We start from the raw sequence: 17,743 nt of genomic DNA on the forward strand, positions 1-17,743 counted from the left end.
CAGTAGGAATGGCAGAGGAAACTCCACACCACACCAAGGAGACTGAGTGTGAAACACAGAGGTGAAAAGAGAGAATGGACCACTAGCAATGTCCTCAAGTGTGGTGGAGGCTCCTATCCGCACACACCTCACCTGCAAGCCGGATTTTGAGTCCCCTTGTGGGGATAAGTAGGGTCTGCTTGATGTTTCCCTACCTAACCACCCTCAATCCTCAGGCTTCTTCTTTCTAGGTTAGGACTGAGACCTTGAAAGAAAAGAGTTTTGCTAAGAGCTGAGGGTGAAAGGGGGAGGTGAAAGATAGAGGACAGCTGGGGAAAGTTGCCATGGGAGGGGTAAAGAGAATTCCTTTTACCTCCTGTCTAGGGAAGTCAAGAGATCAATCCAAAGGCAGAGTGACCCTACTATTCCTTAGTTTGGCCCTCCAAACTAAGGTGAAAAGATTAATAAGAACTCCAATTCTACTGATGAGAGAAAAGAGAAGATGGCCAAGTGGGCTTCATGGAAGAGTCTCTTTTATTTTGTTTCACTCTAGGAGAGCCCCATGAAATCTGTCAGGCATTTTCTGTGGGGATGAAATAGTGGTCATGTGGAAGCAGCAGATCTTAGTACTTTTTAAGGGCTTGGAGTCATGTGCTTTTGACTTGGAGACCCTGTTCTATAACTACTGATCAGTGAGATTTGGGGCAGGTTGTCCAATCTCTTTACTGCTATTATTTTCTTATCTGTGAAACTGGAATACCTCTTACATCGCAGACTAGTGAGGATCAAAGAAATAACGCATATGATGTGTTTAGTATATAAGACTGTAAGACTGGGGACAGGGCCTCAATAAATGTTCGGTGTTCTTATGAATACTCTTGGGGAAAGATGGCTCTACAACTGCAAAGTGGAACATGAACTTGAAGCCAGAGACCCTGAGATAGGAAGCACTATAAAAACCAGACATGACGAAGTGAGAATTTGGAATAGGATGAAAGCTATTCACTTCAAAAAAGTGAAGCACTGCTGAGAGATGCTAAAAAAATAATGGTAATTCATTCACTCCTTTAATTACTCTCTCCTTCACTGTTTTAGGTATTTGGATGAAGACATTTTAACAAGAGACAGATGAAACAAAACAGTAAATAATGCACTCAGATGCTAATAAGTATTATGAAGAAAAAAAAAACATATGTAAGGGAGCTAGATAAGTGTGAAAATTGGAGTGTGGGTTGATATTCCACCAGAACCCCAAGGAATCAGTAAATAAACTGACCCTAGTTAGACAAAAGCAGCTGGGCTTGTTAGACCAACAGCAGAGGACAGGACAGAGAAGCAGTCAGGAGGAGTGGGTGACTGCTGGAGAGGTGGTGGGCTGTTAAGGGCCTGACAGGCAATATAGATCATTGGCTGGTGATGGGCTGATGGGAAATGGGCAGCTGTAGGCAAGGAAGTAAAACATTTTTCCTGGTGTTTAGGAAGAGTGTCAGGAGAATATTTCTTAAGAAACAGGTACCCACCTTTCCTTTGGACCTTTCTGCAGATTCAAGATTGGAGCAGGCTCTCACAGAGTAGTGGAGAACTAGAAGACACACTTGGGTGCATGTCCCTGCTTTGAGAGTCTTTTCTCTGTTATATGACAGAGCAGACCCAGGTGATCTTCAGCTACCTTCAACTACATTCAGAAATTAGAACAAAAGGGTGGCCTGAAGGTTTTCCTCCTCACTCCAACCACTGTCAGAAGGCTAAAAAATCTTTATCATGCCTAAAAATAAGTTAGAAATCAAAAACATCCCAGGGAGAAAAACTCCCCTAGCCCAACACAGAACGTTTCTCCACCACAGTAGTTATTTGAGAAGCTGGTATTTGTTTCACTCTTGTGAGCGTGAATTTTACAGATAGGGCAGTGGGAAGCACTTTGGTGACATGTTGAGGGGAATGGGGTGCAGGAGAGGAGAAAGGAGACAAGGGACGCAGTCAGCCAGGGGCTGGAAGTCCTGATTGGCATGGCTGGCCTCAGGAGGGTTCTCTGGCAGGCTCCAGACAGGTTTGGTTTTTAAAAGTGCCAGAAAGTCACAGATTTGCATGTTATTTGCGTTCCGGGCTTCACTTCCAGGTATGTGGAATGAAATGAATGAATGAACAGTATTCAGACTCCTGGTTAAGGGGTGGACTCAGAAATCCAGACCACACTGAGGATCCAATCACTAGTCCAGCTCGGATCAGGAGACAGACATTGACAGAGACAGAAAAAACAGTCACAGAGACAGTCTTAGAGAGACAAACATCAAGTCCTTACCAGGGAGTTTCCAGTCAAAAGCAAGGAGGCAAAATCCACAGAATTTATTTTTAAATAAAACAGCTTTTAAAAAACTAGGGAGAGTCACACACAGATGGGCAGATAAAGGCAACATCATCCCTGACTTATCTCCACCTCTGCCCCACCATCCACTCCCGGATTCATGCTGCACTGTCTTGAGACTGACCTTTCCATAAGGTGCATCACTTATATGCCCAATTATTGTCCTCCCAAATCAGCCAAACTATGCTGTACAGACTGTGAGACCCTGAGTATAGGTGCTTTTATTTCCTTGGTCAAATATCTCTTAATTCCATATTTCAGGGATCCCCAAGCTCAGTGCTTAAATACATGCTTAGGAAAACACCCAGCCTACCAGATGCCCTGTAAGTTCCAGGTAAGTGCCATTATAGGACCAAACAGCCCCAGAGTCTCAATCTAGAAAGGACTGACTGTAAAATCTCTTTGGCAATAAAAATGATGGAGAAAAAACCCCACCAAATGATTAAACAGAAGATGTGTGGTTAGAATAAGTACTGATAAGCCCCTGGGGATGGAGCCGGAATGTTCCATAAGGCGTGGAAATTGTTTCTGTCAAAGGCAGAATAGGGCATTGGGGGTTTAAGATCAGAGAAGAAATATTTGGGAAAACAAAGGAGGTTGCAGCCTGCCATGAGCAGTCCTTCTTCCTTCCACTTCCACAATCTTGTTGTTCAAATCAATGTTCAATTGATTTGACCCCCATCTCAGCACTGGCAGGACAGAAAGCAGCAGCTTGTACTCCTAGTTTGAAAGAAGCAACAAATCATTCACCTTTTCTGAGTAGCTTCACGTCTAGTCCATTCCTGATGTAAAAGGTGGATGCTAGCACAAACACCACAGGGAATCATGTTATTCCCTGACAGACCTCCAGATAAAAGATTTTAAGATAACATGACTAGGAAGGCTACTCTGATGTATATCTTAATTCTAAAACCAAACCAGTTGTACATCTGGCCTTAAATTTTGACATAAACCTCTACTTGGACAGGTTTCTATTCCTGGTGACCATTACATCCCTTAATTCTATTTCAAAATCCTGGAGTTTGATAAGGCCCTGGACATCTGGTTCAACTACCCACACAACTGCAATTATTCCCATCATCTTCCCAGCAGACCAGAGAGGAAGCCTGCACTAATATTTCCTCAAGGTTCACCTTTAAGCTCAAAGTTCCCTGGTTTCTTCTTGCTTTCTCACAAGGATGTGTGTGTGTGCATAACTTCTCCCTCCTTTTAATGAGTGACTACATTTCCCTCTCTATTTCCAAAGAATGGTAGTTATGTGTCCTTCACAACAGTTGTTAGTTAGAGTTCAGCATAGGTGTAATAAGAACCTAGACTCTAAGGAAGGATATTGAGCTGAGCTTAGTTATCCCATTCCAAATTTTGGGATGAATTTGAAGCTGTGACTACATTGCTCCTGGGCAGGGAGATATGGCATCTTTCCCAGGAGCTTAGCATGTAGCTTCTTTAACAGGGCCCGAGAGCCTAACACTTTTCTGACTCATTTCAATATATGATCTCCCAGAGAGAACACATCTCACTCCATCTTACTTTAGCCCATCCAGGTGGAACAAGGGAAAAGATAAACCCCAAGGGTCCGTCATCTCTCTTACTCTGACATTTTCAGAGTAGAGGGATGGCACTGGACCAGAAGTTTATAACAAACACTGATGCTCTTTAATGAGTCCTCCCTCTCTGTACCTAACACAGCCTTTCATGGACCATGTAAAATAATGGACAGGCTGCGGGATGGGGTTGGTAAGTACTTTTTCATGTTTTCTGTTTCTATTCCAGGACCACCAAAACTTAGGGCTAACAGTACTGGAGGTAGTAGATAGAAGATACTAGTATGATTTTACAGTGGCTTAAGAAGCTGATGCCACATAGAAGTGTGAAGTACCTCAAACACAGAGGAGTAAACTGACACCAGTCTCCAGGCTAGATGAAGAAAAAGTACTCCTACAGTCAATCTACACAGGACTTCTGGGAATAACAGTGTCCCAAACAGGATAAAAACTAGCCTTCTTGCCTCATACCATGTGTTCTCAGATGGGCAAGAACAGTCTAATTTTCTTTGTCTAAGGTTCAGGAATGATTGTTGGAAATGTGGCATCTGTGAAGGATCTATATATGGCATCTCATGTTTATCCTTCAAACATCCCTTATTAAGGGGGAGTAGGTGACTATGAGCACTCAGCATAGGGGAAAGGGAAAGACAGGAGAAAATAAAACCAGTATGTTTAAAGTAAGTAAAACAAGATCTTGGTAACATGCCCTAAGCCATGAATGTAGAAACATATTTTTTTAGTTCTGGTTATCAAAGCTCAGCCCTATAAGAAGGTTTCCATACACTAGTCCTGCTCTTGCAGGTTAGCTCTCTTGAATGGTCCATTCTAGAAGTCTGTATATGGCTCCTACTGAGCCACCCTGAGCCATACCTTGGCCCACTCCTACCAGTTCTGGGAGGTAGGGTGGCCTCAGAATCACTAACTTCTACCTTGTACAAAATTGCACTGGAGAAAGTGGGGGCAAGTTCAGACAGGCTCAGTAATTCCTTATATATTTTGCAAAGTGCTTTTGTTGCATGTTTCATTTTCTGCTATACATGGCAATAAATATTTGTTGCTTTGGTCTGTACAAAAAGTCTCTGAGAAAGACAAGACAGATCTAAATAAACAAACAATAAATACAGAGAACTATCTTGTATGAGCTCCCGGACAATGGTGAGAGAGCCTGAAAAATTTAAGTCTTTTGATTTATAGTTCAAATATACATATATTGCCACCTTTCAAGTTGTCACTTAAATACAGTAAGTACCAAGAATCAGACAATATTCCAGGAATCCTACATTGAGTCTGCGTGCCATAGCTTTCTAAAAGAGAATGTGAAAGTTCCCAGCAACTCATATATAGAAAGCTATTTATTTCCTATAGAAAACAGAGAGACAGAGAAAGAGAGAGGGAGGGAGAGAGAGAGGGAGAGCAAGAGATAGAAAAGAGAACAAACACACAAAAGGTGGTCTTCCCCCAAAAGGCAGGCAGTTATGAAAAAGTTAGGACAACTGGTTGCTGGAGTGGAAACAGTAACATTCAATTAACAATGGAATATTTAAAAAAAATAGTTTTCTTTTCAAATTGTAACTTGTGGTAAAACATAGAAAAATGTACTAAACAAGCCTGGTATAAAACAGAGTAAAATTTTCAAATAAGCCCACGGAGAAAGCACAATGCTGGAAAGGATGGGGTACAAGGGAAGAGGAGAAAAGATTTTATACAAAACTACCTATTACAATACAGAAAAAAGTATAAAATGTTCCTATTTTGGAACTTAAGTACAAAATGACACTGGCATTGGATCATTTCACTATCTAAGCCATAGGAGCTCTCAGAGGGTGGGAGAGATGCTAGAAAGAACAAAAGGAATAGCAGTTTTTAAATCCCAAGTTGATCAGCCCAAATTCCACCCGTTTTTCAGCTGAAAAACCTCACTTTCCTCGATAACCTCTACCCCTAATCAAAGTTCATCCAGGCCTCAAAATATTCTGTTAGGAAGTCTACAAGCCCCCTACACAGAGGAGGCTGGGATCTCTTGTGCTGGAATTTGGAAAAATGAAAATAAATCTACAGGCTAAATGGTGAACACATTCAGTCTTTTTCTTTTTTTAAAAAAAATCTCCCTGTGAAATATATATATGTATATATATATATATATATTAAATCCTCTGTGGTTAGAAACATATTTAAACTAACTAGCCACAGACCAACTAGACCTGCACTCATCCAACACTGGAGTTTTATACTAAAGACTGAGGTCCTTCTTCTTGGTCAGAAGTAGGCAACTGTAGAAGTGGGGCTTTGTGGCTCCACTGACCCCTCCCTGGGTTGATCTTCCCCATAGCATGTGTTATTAGCACATGTAAACCCCTGCTCTTAAGGAAAGGACTGCTCAGTACTTTGGGGCCTGCCTAGGGCTTGTGTGCTGTGCCTCAGGATGGGACAAAGCTACTGATGATAAACAGCCTTGTAGAGAAGCAGTTACATTTTGCATGGGACATAAAAAATAGGAAGGGTCCTGGAGGAAGGGATTTATGCATGTACCCCAAAGTCCAGTTTACAGTCATATTCCTGACCACACATCTTGAAAATCAAGTGTGTATGTATATGTGCATGTGTATGCTGGTGGTTTTCGTCCCTACCTTTTGTCCATGCCCTGTCCTACTTCTTAGGAAGGCCTAGCAACAAGAGTTTACATGAAACCAAGATTCTTCCCAAGCTTTTCTCAGTCCCCTACCTAATCAGGGACTGAATGAGGCTAGAGCCCTTTGAAAACAAGATGGCAGAACTGAAGAACTGAAAAGCAGTCTCTCTCTTCAGCTTAGGGATGCCCCTCACCCCTTTCACAGCACCGAAGTTTCTTTGCAAAAATAGTATCTGAGATACAAAAGGAAAGGCAGATGTGCTTGTGAATGCATCTTGCCAGGGCCTGGTCCAGGATCAAGGGCGTTACAAGAACAGAGGGCTGGGAGCAGCTGTTTCCAAGGTCTCTGGCTGTAGACAACAAAGGGCTGGTCCCCCATAGTTAGGCGTTAGTTCACTGAGACAAATCTTCACAATAGCTTTCGGTGGAGGATCTCCCAGACCATTCGCTTCCGGAAGTATGGCATGTGTTGCTGTAGGAACATAGAGACAGCTTAATTTTCAATTATCTAGACCCAACATTCTTTTCCTCAAACTCCTTTTCTTCTCAAGGTTCTCAAATAACATAGTTTCCATGGTGTATCTAGTCTTTCAAACTGTTCATTTTTTTTTTTTCTTGGACTGCTATTTCTATTGCTATTTCCCATTCTGTAACCTCAGAAGTTATACGGGGCATCATTAGGAATCCCCAAAAGTCCCCAAGAATTTTGAGAATGGTGTCTAGAAAGCATTCTATGTTGAACTTATAATATCAGACTGAGGACTGAAAGTAAAAAACTCAACCTTTATGGGGAAAAGTTGAGGGACCCTTCAAGAGTTAGCTCAGTCTGGTTTATTTTTAATATTTGGTACTGGGCACTGAACTCAGGGGCACTCATATAACAGATAAATCCTCAATCCTTTTTTTGGCGGGGGAGGGGTGGGGGAGGTACCAGAGACTGAACTCAGGAGCACTCGACCACTTAGCCACATCCCCAGCCCTATTTTGTATTTTTAATTTAGAAACAGGGTTTCACTGAGTTGCTCAGCACCTCACTTTGAACTCAAAATCCTCCTGCCTCAGCCTCCTGAGCCACTGGGATTACAGGTATGCATCACTTATGCCCAGATCAATCCTTTTTATTTATTTATTTTTTAAATATTTTGTTTTTAGTTGTAGTTGGACACAATACCTTTATTTTATTTTTATGTGGTGCTGAGGATTGAACCCAGTGCCCTGCATGTGCTAGGCAAGCGCTGTATCTCTGAACCACAAACCTCAGCTCCAATCCTTTTTATTTTTGAGGTAGATTCTCATTAAGTTGCTGAAGCTGGCCTCAAATTTTTGATCCTCCTATCTCAGCCTCCCAAACTGGTAGGATTACAGGTATGTGCCACAATGCCCCGCTTCAGTCTGGTTTGAACAAAGGGTTATGATGGAAAAGGCATTGATTTAAACAGAAGAGTCAAGTGGAAACACTGATAAGCCACATTCTCTAGTCTCAATTTACTTTGGTCTCTGAAGGGCATATGAAGAGAAATGACCAATCATACAGAGAAGATTGACCAGCTGCATTAAGTAAGTGGACAGGGGAGGTAACAAATTACACTAAGAGATCAAGATATAACCTACTCCAAAACCTGGAAGCAGACTAAATTCAGGGAAATGGAAGAAAATTTGCTCATGTCCCAGTTTTCTGTTTCCTATAGGATTTGAAGTAAGTGGGGGAGATGGGTAGAGAATAAGGCTTTGCTTTTACCCAGGATTCCTTCACTATCATATGTGACCTGTGATAACTCAGGAGGTGGTTTTTTTGTGTGTATGTGATGTGTCACAGGCAGTAACTACCAATGGTATGAGTCATAGCCTGAAGCATGCTAAAGGTCAGGACACAGTCCACAGGGGAGAGAAGTGGAGAGAAAAACACCTATGTGCAGCTTAAAGACAAGGTGTGCATACTGCTCCCTCCTAAAGGCCCAGCTCACCTGTGTGAAGTTGATTGGTCTGTCTTTGGTAATACAGTCAGCATATTTGCAGGCAAACATCCCACAGTCACTACCATTCATCTGCTGTGGAATTTCCTGAAAGACCAACAACAACAACAAAGCAATAGTTTTTCTTCTACTTTGATTAAAAACAAAAACCAAAGGATACAAAATGTTACAGGTTTTCCTGAATTTTCAACAGGTGGCTCTGGGCCCCCATTAAGAACAATAGAAGCTAAAACAAAACAAAATAAAACAAAACAGCATTTCAGTCAGGTCTATGTCTTTCATATTAATCACACAGGAAAATATCTTAGACTTCCATGGCACCTAAAGGTATAAAAACTGGCCTCTTCCCCAAGTGCCAAATAAACAGCAAATGTTTCCCACAGGAGCAACAAACTTAGAAAAATAGCTAGGCATTTAGAAAACTTTTTTCTACCAAGAAACACATTACAAGTTTTCCCACAAAAGAAGTTAATCTATCTTCCCCGAAGAACCAAACAACCAAACAAAAGTCATGCTAGACACTAAGACTGAAGGTCCTTGGGAATCTTTCCTAAAATTCTTTCCTCCACAGAGAACCTACTTTTAGGACATCTACCGTATCAAGATGAAATGTACCTGGCTTTTCTTGCTGAAGAGCTGCCAGCCATTTGTGTCAAACTCTTTCCTTTTCTTGTCAATACTTTCTTGCTTTAGGTATTGCCTAAAGGTATTAGAAGACAATGAGATAAGCTGTCAGGAACGCTGATGACATTGTAATCCTAAGAATGGGGCTGATAATCCTCAAGTGTTTCATCTTCTGAGAAGAACAGGATATAGAGCTGGGTAGGGAATCCTTGGACTATTGAGCTTCTGGAGCTGAGCCAGCTTCTCATAACTCCCTCCATTAACTTACTCTGTCAACCCAACAGAGACATGACTTCTGCCTCTGATAAACCAGACTCCTTTGACCTACTATTTCTACTGAGAAACAATTTTTGATGGTTGGTTTATATGGTCTTAAAAAACTTTATCTAATGGATAAAATGTTTCTGTAGCAGTAAGAAGGTTTTTATTTACTATTGTTAGGTTCATCTGTGTGAAAATTTAAACCATGTCAACAATTTATTGAATGCATACCTCACATAGAGCACTCTTTTAAAGTATAAACTGCTCGCCATTTTGGAACCTATCTTCTCCCAGCCATCAGAATAGTACAGTAAAGAATAGGTGTTTTGGAAAGACAAAGAAGCAGAGCATAAAGAGATTTGAATTCTGGTTCTCAGCTGAGCCACAAACTAGTAGGACCTGGGCAAATGAAAATCACCTCTGTGGGTCAGATGAAGAAAAATTAGAAGGCTGCATTAAATGATTAGTGACTATGTCTCTATCTTTATGTCCACTCTATTTTAGTGTACTAGGACAGTAATTGCCCCATTAAGGCATACTTTTGGTATTATTGCATTATTATCATATTTTAAATAAAGGTGGTTAAGGTGATTATAGGGGTTAAGGTTACTTAATATGAAAAATTCACTGCTTGCTCTTCTGAAGGTATCAAACAACTGATATACCCAACATCAAACTCTTCCACCCTCAACTTCCTACTTACAAAAGGATTCTGCAGGCTTCATTGTTTATTCCACCCATAGAATCATAATAAGTGATATTCTTCTTTCTAAAATCCACAACCTGGAGATAAGAAAAAAATCTGTTTATAAAGTGAAGAAAATTCATTTCTCAGCTTTTCCTTCCCTTAACATTGGAGCTTTTCCCCAGGCTTTCTGTGCAATAGTGAGAAATTTGATTGATACTTTGTATTATATTATGCTTAATCTGCACAGGAAAGAAGGAGAGATTTACATAGAATTATGAGGGTATACCCATCCATTGCTATACTCATTAATGCCCTAAAACCTTTGTCTGTTGTTTATTTTCTTTCTACAGGATGGGCAACAGTAAAGAAACAGCATGCACTTGAGAAAATATAAGGTGAGTATGTCAAGATCATTTTTACAGAGTTTCAGAAAAATGGTGAAAGGATTCTGGTTTTTTTTTTTTTTTTTAGTTGTAGATAGACACAGTACCTTTATTTATTTATTTTTATGTGGTGCTGAGGATTGAACCCAGTGCCTCACATGTGCTAGGCAAGTACTCTAACACTGAGCCACAACACCAGCCTCTGGATTGTTTTTCTTTACCTTGGGAATTTCCTTTTGGATTTACACTTATTAAGTATAATTCAAAATAGACTGTGAAATAACTTTTATTAACACATTGAACTAATGCATCATGCTCTCAGAATCATAAAAAAAATTACATTAACACATATGCAAGGCAAGCCATTCTTAGGCAGAAAATAATTGTCACAGAACCTGAGTTGGCAGCACCATTAAGAAGTCACTTTTTTTTCTCCATGCCCTGCCATAAAGCTGTTTAGATACCCTATAATTCCCTTTTATATTTCCAAAAAGAGTAAATTCTTCAGCTTTCCCCAAAGTTTAAGTATCTCCTACTCTAGACAGGAATTCCATTGATTATCTGATTTTTAGCTAATCTACTACTAAATAATACTCTCTCTCTCAATAATCGAGTGAAGATGTAAAAATACTACTCATGACCTTCTCTCTGCTCTATAATTATGTAGATTTCTTCTGAATTTTATCAAAAATAAAGTACTATAAGGCTAATTTACTATATCTGCCAACAATTTCTATTGATAAAAAAGGTTACTTTTACATATGAAAATAAAACAACACATTTAAAAAAGGGGAGAAAAAAAAAAAAAGATACTCACAGCTAGACACCAGTGCACTCCCAGGTGAATGGGCACCAGAAGAATGTCAACAGAAAATACATCCACTTTCTTTGTCCAACGCTTCACTGCCTGATAACCAGCTGTTTTTAACTTAGTGAAGAAAAAGGTATTAAATGCATGCACACTTGGCAATCCCTTCTCTTTACTTCGCTCCATTAACATATTCATGTAGAAATTGATGATCTGTGGGAAGAAATCATACTTGTTAAAACAGCTGTTATATAAGGAAAAGCAGCTGCCTGCTGAATAGCAAATGTTAGTGTTTCCTAATCAATTTAATACTTCAACACCCAACAGCCTCATTTACCTATATCAACTTTTGATTAGAAAGGAGAGGGTTAAAGTGGTTAAAAACACTAAAAAGAGAAAACGCTGGTGTATGTATATATGTGGGCACACATATGTGTGTGACACGTAGATATGGCTAAGGATACAAATGGGCAGATGATGGCCAGACTTGTAGAAAACTAAGGGTTAGGTCAAGCGACTAGAAAATAAGGAGAAAGTGAAGCTAGTAGGCAAGGCTTAGAGAAAAGGAAAGGAAGGAGTGCAAGCAGTTTAATAAGGCACATTAGCAGTTACCTCAATCATTGAGACTATGTGAGCAATTTAAATAGATCCTGGGCTCAGAGTTCAATGTTAATCAAGCTAAGATCAAGAGTCCAAACCTTACCTAAGGGTTACCCGATTTTGCACAAAATAGAACACTGTGTTCTATGGTTAATGATGGCCTTTTCAGCTTCATTAGCCATACTGCAGAGACCAAACTGTTTTGGTCTCAAGTAGAACTAAGTGATAGGACAAAGCATTAATGGTATTAGAAAAGCACCTACAAACTTACAATTGCTCTGCAATGTCACTTTATGGAGGTAGACATGGATGTAGAATAAATACCTAGATTACATGAGATCTATAAGTAAGTTATAAACATGAAGGATAAAGGTCTCCTTCAGAATCTATATGCTTAGCTTCCTCAGTTTTTCTGGTTCCATTTACTCCTTCAATATAAAGTGTGAGTGAAAGAAATTAAAATGCGTGATAGAAGAGGTATATTTCTTTCTGTTAATAAAACAATGTCTTCTCTTAAGAAGAGACTTAAATGTGACTACACTGTCTACGGTTTCTTCAGGTCCAGGACTACCTGGTATTAAAGTTTGAAAGTTACTATGCCAAAAGTTATTGCTACTTAACTTTATGTGGCCAGCTGAGGCCAGGCCAATGTTTCTCAACGGCAAGGAATGAATGGGCTAACTGAGCCACAGTTTAAAATATGACTAAGAAAACAGGCACATTTTTCAGAATGCTTTTTGAGGAATGGGAAAATGCCCCCATCCTTTGACAAATATTTACACACCAGGATGCCAGAGAAATGAGCTACTGCCCGACAGTAGGCAACTACATGCTGGGTAGGCAGCAGGGAACACTGCCAGGAACATACCAGAGCATGGTCTAGACTAGAGAAAGGGCCTATAGATGAGGATGCCTAGGCAGCTGCAGGGAAACCACATACGCCATAAGGCAGACTCTGAGGTTGGGAACTAGGTCTGAAGAAGACACTGTTCTGCCTACAGCTCTGATAACTGAGCAATAAACCCAGAGGACTCAAGTTGTAGCTAATTCTCTGCCTAGAATATGAAGCCCTTAGCTACTTAGAGCTCAGTTGATTTAAATGTTAATGAATCATTACATTACACTCTAATATATAGTGATATTAGAATGACATATTACTCAAATCTAGGTTTTCCTAGATTTGATCTAACTCTGCCCAAGGATAATGCCAAAGGTGCCCTTAGTTGTAAAAACAGCTACTAATGCAGGAGGAGCTGCCCAGCAAGAACAGAGTTCTAAACTCTAAGCTATGTTCTCTAGTGAGAGAAAATTGTCCAGAAGAGATTGATAAGATTCCTCTGGCATTCTACCTATCCCAAAATATTAGCCATGTTATAAGGCTAAACCCTTCAATCCAAGGGGTAAAGTGAACAGGCAGATGACCCACCAGTCACTATAAGCAATCCTTCCACGGGACAGATTATATATTTTAAAATGGAATAAAAACTAAAGAAAAAGAGGTAAGGACAGTCAAGAACATGAATGTCATGGAGATATATCTTCTTCAAGTAACTATCTGAGAGGTACTACCTCTAGAATAAGCTTGAAGTAAAAAAATAAAACAAAAGATGACATAAATGAGTATCATGTTATAGATCCTGTTTTTCAGGAGGAAAAAGTTCCAGAAACTAAAGAAATTTAGCTGGACTTACACAGTCTGAGATTCACATGCTCTCACCCAAGGATGAACTATAAAGACTAGCACAGTTAAACAAGAACAGAGAACTAGCAATTGGCTATCACAGTATCTTTCCTTTGTGAATTCCTCCTCCACTGCTTCTGACCTCCTTCAACCAAAGTTTTTTCATTAAGAGGCAAATGGCTTCCTCCAGAGTTGAAGAATTAATTAGGTCTAAGAGAGCTCTGGGTTCTTTTTAATTTCCCCTATATCCTAGTAGGAGGGAGTTTTGTGACTTCAATGTTCCTTTCCATTAGCTAAGGATGTGTAATCTGACATGTGAGACAGAGTTTAGATCCAATTCTTTCTCTTCAGTTTTTCAGCTATTACTCCATCCAAAAACTGCCATGAGAAAAACAGCCATAGTTCAGCCAAGACATAATCATACCCCAAATAAGCCAGGAATTAGAGAACAAAAAGAATACTACATGTTATCACACAGGACAGCTGAAGATGAAGGAAAAGGAAAAGAGAAAAGGGATCACAGTGTTCAAGATGAAAGGGAAGCAGTGATGGCCACAGCATTTGCTTGTATTTTGTGAAGATAAGGGTCCCCTCTTTCCCACTGGCAATAGTCCTTTCTTCACATAAGATTCTCCTAGTTCCAGAAGACCCTAATTTCCCCTTTGAAACAGGGGGCTAAAAGTAAGTCGGTTTGTGCCTACTGTTTTGACTTACCACTATTAATATCACCATCTGAAGACTACTGCCAATGTTAGCCTTACTTGTTACCCTTTCTGAGACCCACATTGAGCTTCTGTATGCTCACTGTGACTCCTGCTGCCTTCACTGTCTTGGCCATGAACGTCTGCTTATTTATGCAGTCCTGCTTAGGGATGGGAGGGTTGTTTATAGTGTCTTTGTTCCTTTTTTATTTGAAGAGCTGCCAGGCTGAAGCTAAAAAAAAAACCATCTCTTTAAAGGAAAAGCCCACAATATTTTCACACTCAGGATTCAATCTATTTTTTTTATGTTTTTAATTTTTTAAAAATACGTTTGCTACAATGACAGAAATGACCAGTGCTATCTGTATCTTCCTTCTTGTCTAGTGAACCACACAAACTTATTTTCTCATGCATCTAAACTACAACATTCCCTAACAGTAAGGTGTTGATTCCATTTCCTCACTCCAGGCCCTCAGGGCTGTATCACTGAACTATATCTCCATCCCTTTTAAAATTTTATTTTATTTTATTTTATTTTTTAAACATATATTTTTATTTATTTTTTTATTATAAAATTTTATTTTTTTTTAATTTTTTTATTGATTATTTAAAGCATTACATAGCTCATGATATATCATCTTTCATACATTAGACTCAAATTGTGTTTTGAACTCCCATTTTCACCCCAAATATAGATTGCAGAATCACATCTGTTACATATTCACATTTTTACATAATGCCATATTAGTGTCTGTTGTATTCTGTTACCTTTCCTATCCCCTACTATCCCCCCTAAAATTTTATTTTGAGACAGTCTTGGTAAGTTGCTGAGGCTGGCCTTGAACTTGCAATCCTCCTGCCTCAGCCTCCATAGCCACTGGGATTACAGGCATGTGCCACCATGCCTGGCTTAAAGTCTTGACTTTAAAGTCTTGAACCTTTCCCACATTTACACTCTGAACCCTTCTATTTCGCTCAGGAAAAAAGGTTCCAAAAGTTTTGAGCATGACAGTACTCCCAGGAAGAGACCAAGAAAATTGGTAGGGGGACAAAAGCCATTTTTGCATCTTATTTCTTGACCTTCCATTCAGATTTTTAAATTATATTTAAAGCTTATCAAATTTGTGGCTTGTTAACCACAAAGTCCAAAGACTAACCAGACTGAAGCACTTGACTATTTTGATGGTTCAAAAGGTTACTCAATTGTAAGATCTGACCCAATAGTATTATAGAAACCAAAAGGCAGGCTTCCCTATGAACATGCACACTGGATTTTTCTCGTATGTAAATTAAAGTAACAAACTGTTAGGATTACTGCTAAAACTTTTGAGAAAGGAAGGCAAGACCTGCCTTTTTAAGGAGGCTATTTATTAATAATTATTACTATTCTCCATATGATTTTACATAAATCTCTGGGTTATTGGGATTAGTTCTATAACGAAACTCTTAGAAAGCTGGGCACAGAGGTGCATGCCTGTAAACCCAATGGCTCGGGAGGCTGAGGTAGGCAGGAAGATAACAGGTTCAAAGTCAGCCATGCTCTAAGCAACTCAGCAGGGTTGTCTCTAAATAAAACAAAATAGAAAGGTGTCTAAAATTTCGCTCTTTTATTTCATTCAAGCACATTGTATATAAATCCATCATATTCATTTATCTCATTTTCTTATATTTTTCCCTTTTTATGTAATCAGGTTAAGGAAAACCTATTCCCAGTATTAGGTTTTTCCAGTTGGACTTAATGTTTTGCAGGCTATTTCCTCTCTCAACTGAGCATCACTCAAATTTATTTCCTTGGAAATAATTATCAAGTTATGACCACTACCCATTCCCCATTTCCAGTTGACATTTGTGTTCTGAGAGCTAGAATGCTTGACAAAAAAGTATGTGCTTTGACTCCAAATATTGATTCTGTGATAAAAATCAGATGACCATGATTATTGCTTTATAATTCTTACTTTCCCACTACCAATCAAGTTGGAAAACTATCTACATAGGCTACTGTGGAGTTGCCAAGATTACAGGTGTGCACCACTTTGCCTAGCTATTGTGATGCAGATAACTAAAAAACGCCTCTTTTCTTTGAGAGATTAGGCTTACAAAATATTTAATCTGTTTGGTAAATCATCACTTCAGTGAAGTTAGAGTGCTATGTTGATTCTCTTTTTTTTTTTCAATATATATTTTTTAGTTGTAGGTGGACACAATACCTTTATTTTATTTTTATGTGGTGCTGGGGATCAAACCCAGTGCCTCATGCATGCCAGATGAGTGCTCTACCACTGAGCCACAAACCCGGCCCCTCAATTCTATCTTAATCCCTCCTTTACCTCTCCCCTATCTCTTGTTTGCTATGAGACTTTTCCCTCATGATTTTCCTTCACAGTTTTAATTTAGAAACACAGTATTCCAACAGTCCAATACTTTTCCATTTTGGAAACAACTAGTAATGATTAATATGGGTTTGCAAAGAAGAACCAAAAGAAGATATGTCTGCTTGTTATTTTTTCAGTTTACCTGTGTAAATTAGTAGTAAGGAATGATAGGGAGATTAGGTCCTGAAAGGAAAACAAAGACTGGAAATGCTGCAGTCATTCTGCTTCTCCATATGGGATAGGGCATATAGGGTTATAAAGGAGAAAATGCTTTTAGTTATGTTTATTAACATGTGGGTACATGGAATCTGCCCATCTATTCCAAACTGTTTCCTAATGATTTTCTACTTATCAAGTATTGAGAGAGAGGAGTTGAAGGTTCCAACAGTAATTATAGATTTGTCTATTTCTCCTTTGCTTCATGTACTCTGAAACTGTGCTTAAAAATGTGTACATATTTAGGCTGTGAGGCATTCTGAATGAACTGACCTCTTCATCATTATAAAATGTCTTGATCACTAAGAATATTTTTTTGCTCTGAAAATATACTTAGTGTAAGTTAATATGGCCACTTTATCTTTCTTTTGATTAGTGCTTATAAGCTTACATGGTATGCTTTTTCCATCCTTTTACTTCTGAAAAGTTGTGTCTATCTTCAAAACGCTTTACTGTATGGCTAACAATATTGTTCAGCGTACTTGCCCAGCATGCCCAAGGCCCTGAGTTTAATCTCCAGCAACATCCCCCGCAACCCCCCATATTTTTTTTTTTTTTTGTAGATACCTTTTTTACCCAATCTGATAATCTCTATCTTTTAACTGGTCATTTAACTCATACTATTCAATATAGTAAACACTAGCCAATTGGACTATCGAGCACTTAAAATTGTGGCCAATCCAAGCTGAGATCAGCTGTAAGTATAAAATGTATTATCACATTTCAAAGAGAAGGCAAAACATTTCATTAATATTTTAATATTGACTACATGCCAAAATAATAACACATAAGATGTTATTAAAATTCACTTATTTCTTTTTTTTTTTTTAATGTTGGCTACTACTAGACAATTTAAAATTAGGTATGTTGCTCACATATTTTTACTGGACAGTATTGGTGTACATCATTTACATTTAAT

General features: G+C 39.0%; 1 protein-coding gene across 4 annotated transcripts in view; it reads right to left on the reverse strand.

Moving 5' to 3' along the window:
* Positions 1-1,958: 1,958 nt before the first annotated feature.
* SENP1 (SUMO specific peptidase 1) overlaps positions 1,959-17,743 on the reverse strand; it is a 55,741-nt gene continuing 39,956 nt past the window's right edge. For 3 of the 4 annotated variants that reach the window (XM_081310065.1, XM_081310066.1, XM_081310063.1), the window contains exons 15-19: positions 11,264-11,467; positions 10,079-10,158; positions 9,106-9,190; positions 8,482-8,577; positions 1,959-6,989 (exon numbers count right to left, since the gene is read on the reverse strand). In XM_081310065.1, coding sequence (XP_081166191.1) covers positions 6,927-6,989; positions 8,482-8,577; positions 9,106-9,190; positions 10,079-10,158; positions 11,264-11,467 — 528 coding nt within the window. In that variant the 3' untranslated portion in view covers positions 1,959-6,926. The remainder of the gene's footprint in view (positions 6,990-8,481; positions 8,578-9,105; positions 9,191-10,078; positions 10,159-11,263; positions 11,468-17,743) is intronic. The other variant, XM_081310064.1, reaches the window with a different exon arrangement.

Source organism: Spermophilus citellus, assembly GCF_964194105.1.
Source record: "Spermophilus citellus genome assembly, chromosome: 10".
In the NCBI taxonomy this organism is placed as follows: Eukaryota; Metazoa; Chordata; class Mammalia; order Rodentia; family Sciuridae; genus Spermophilus; species Spermophilus citellus.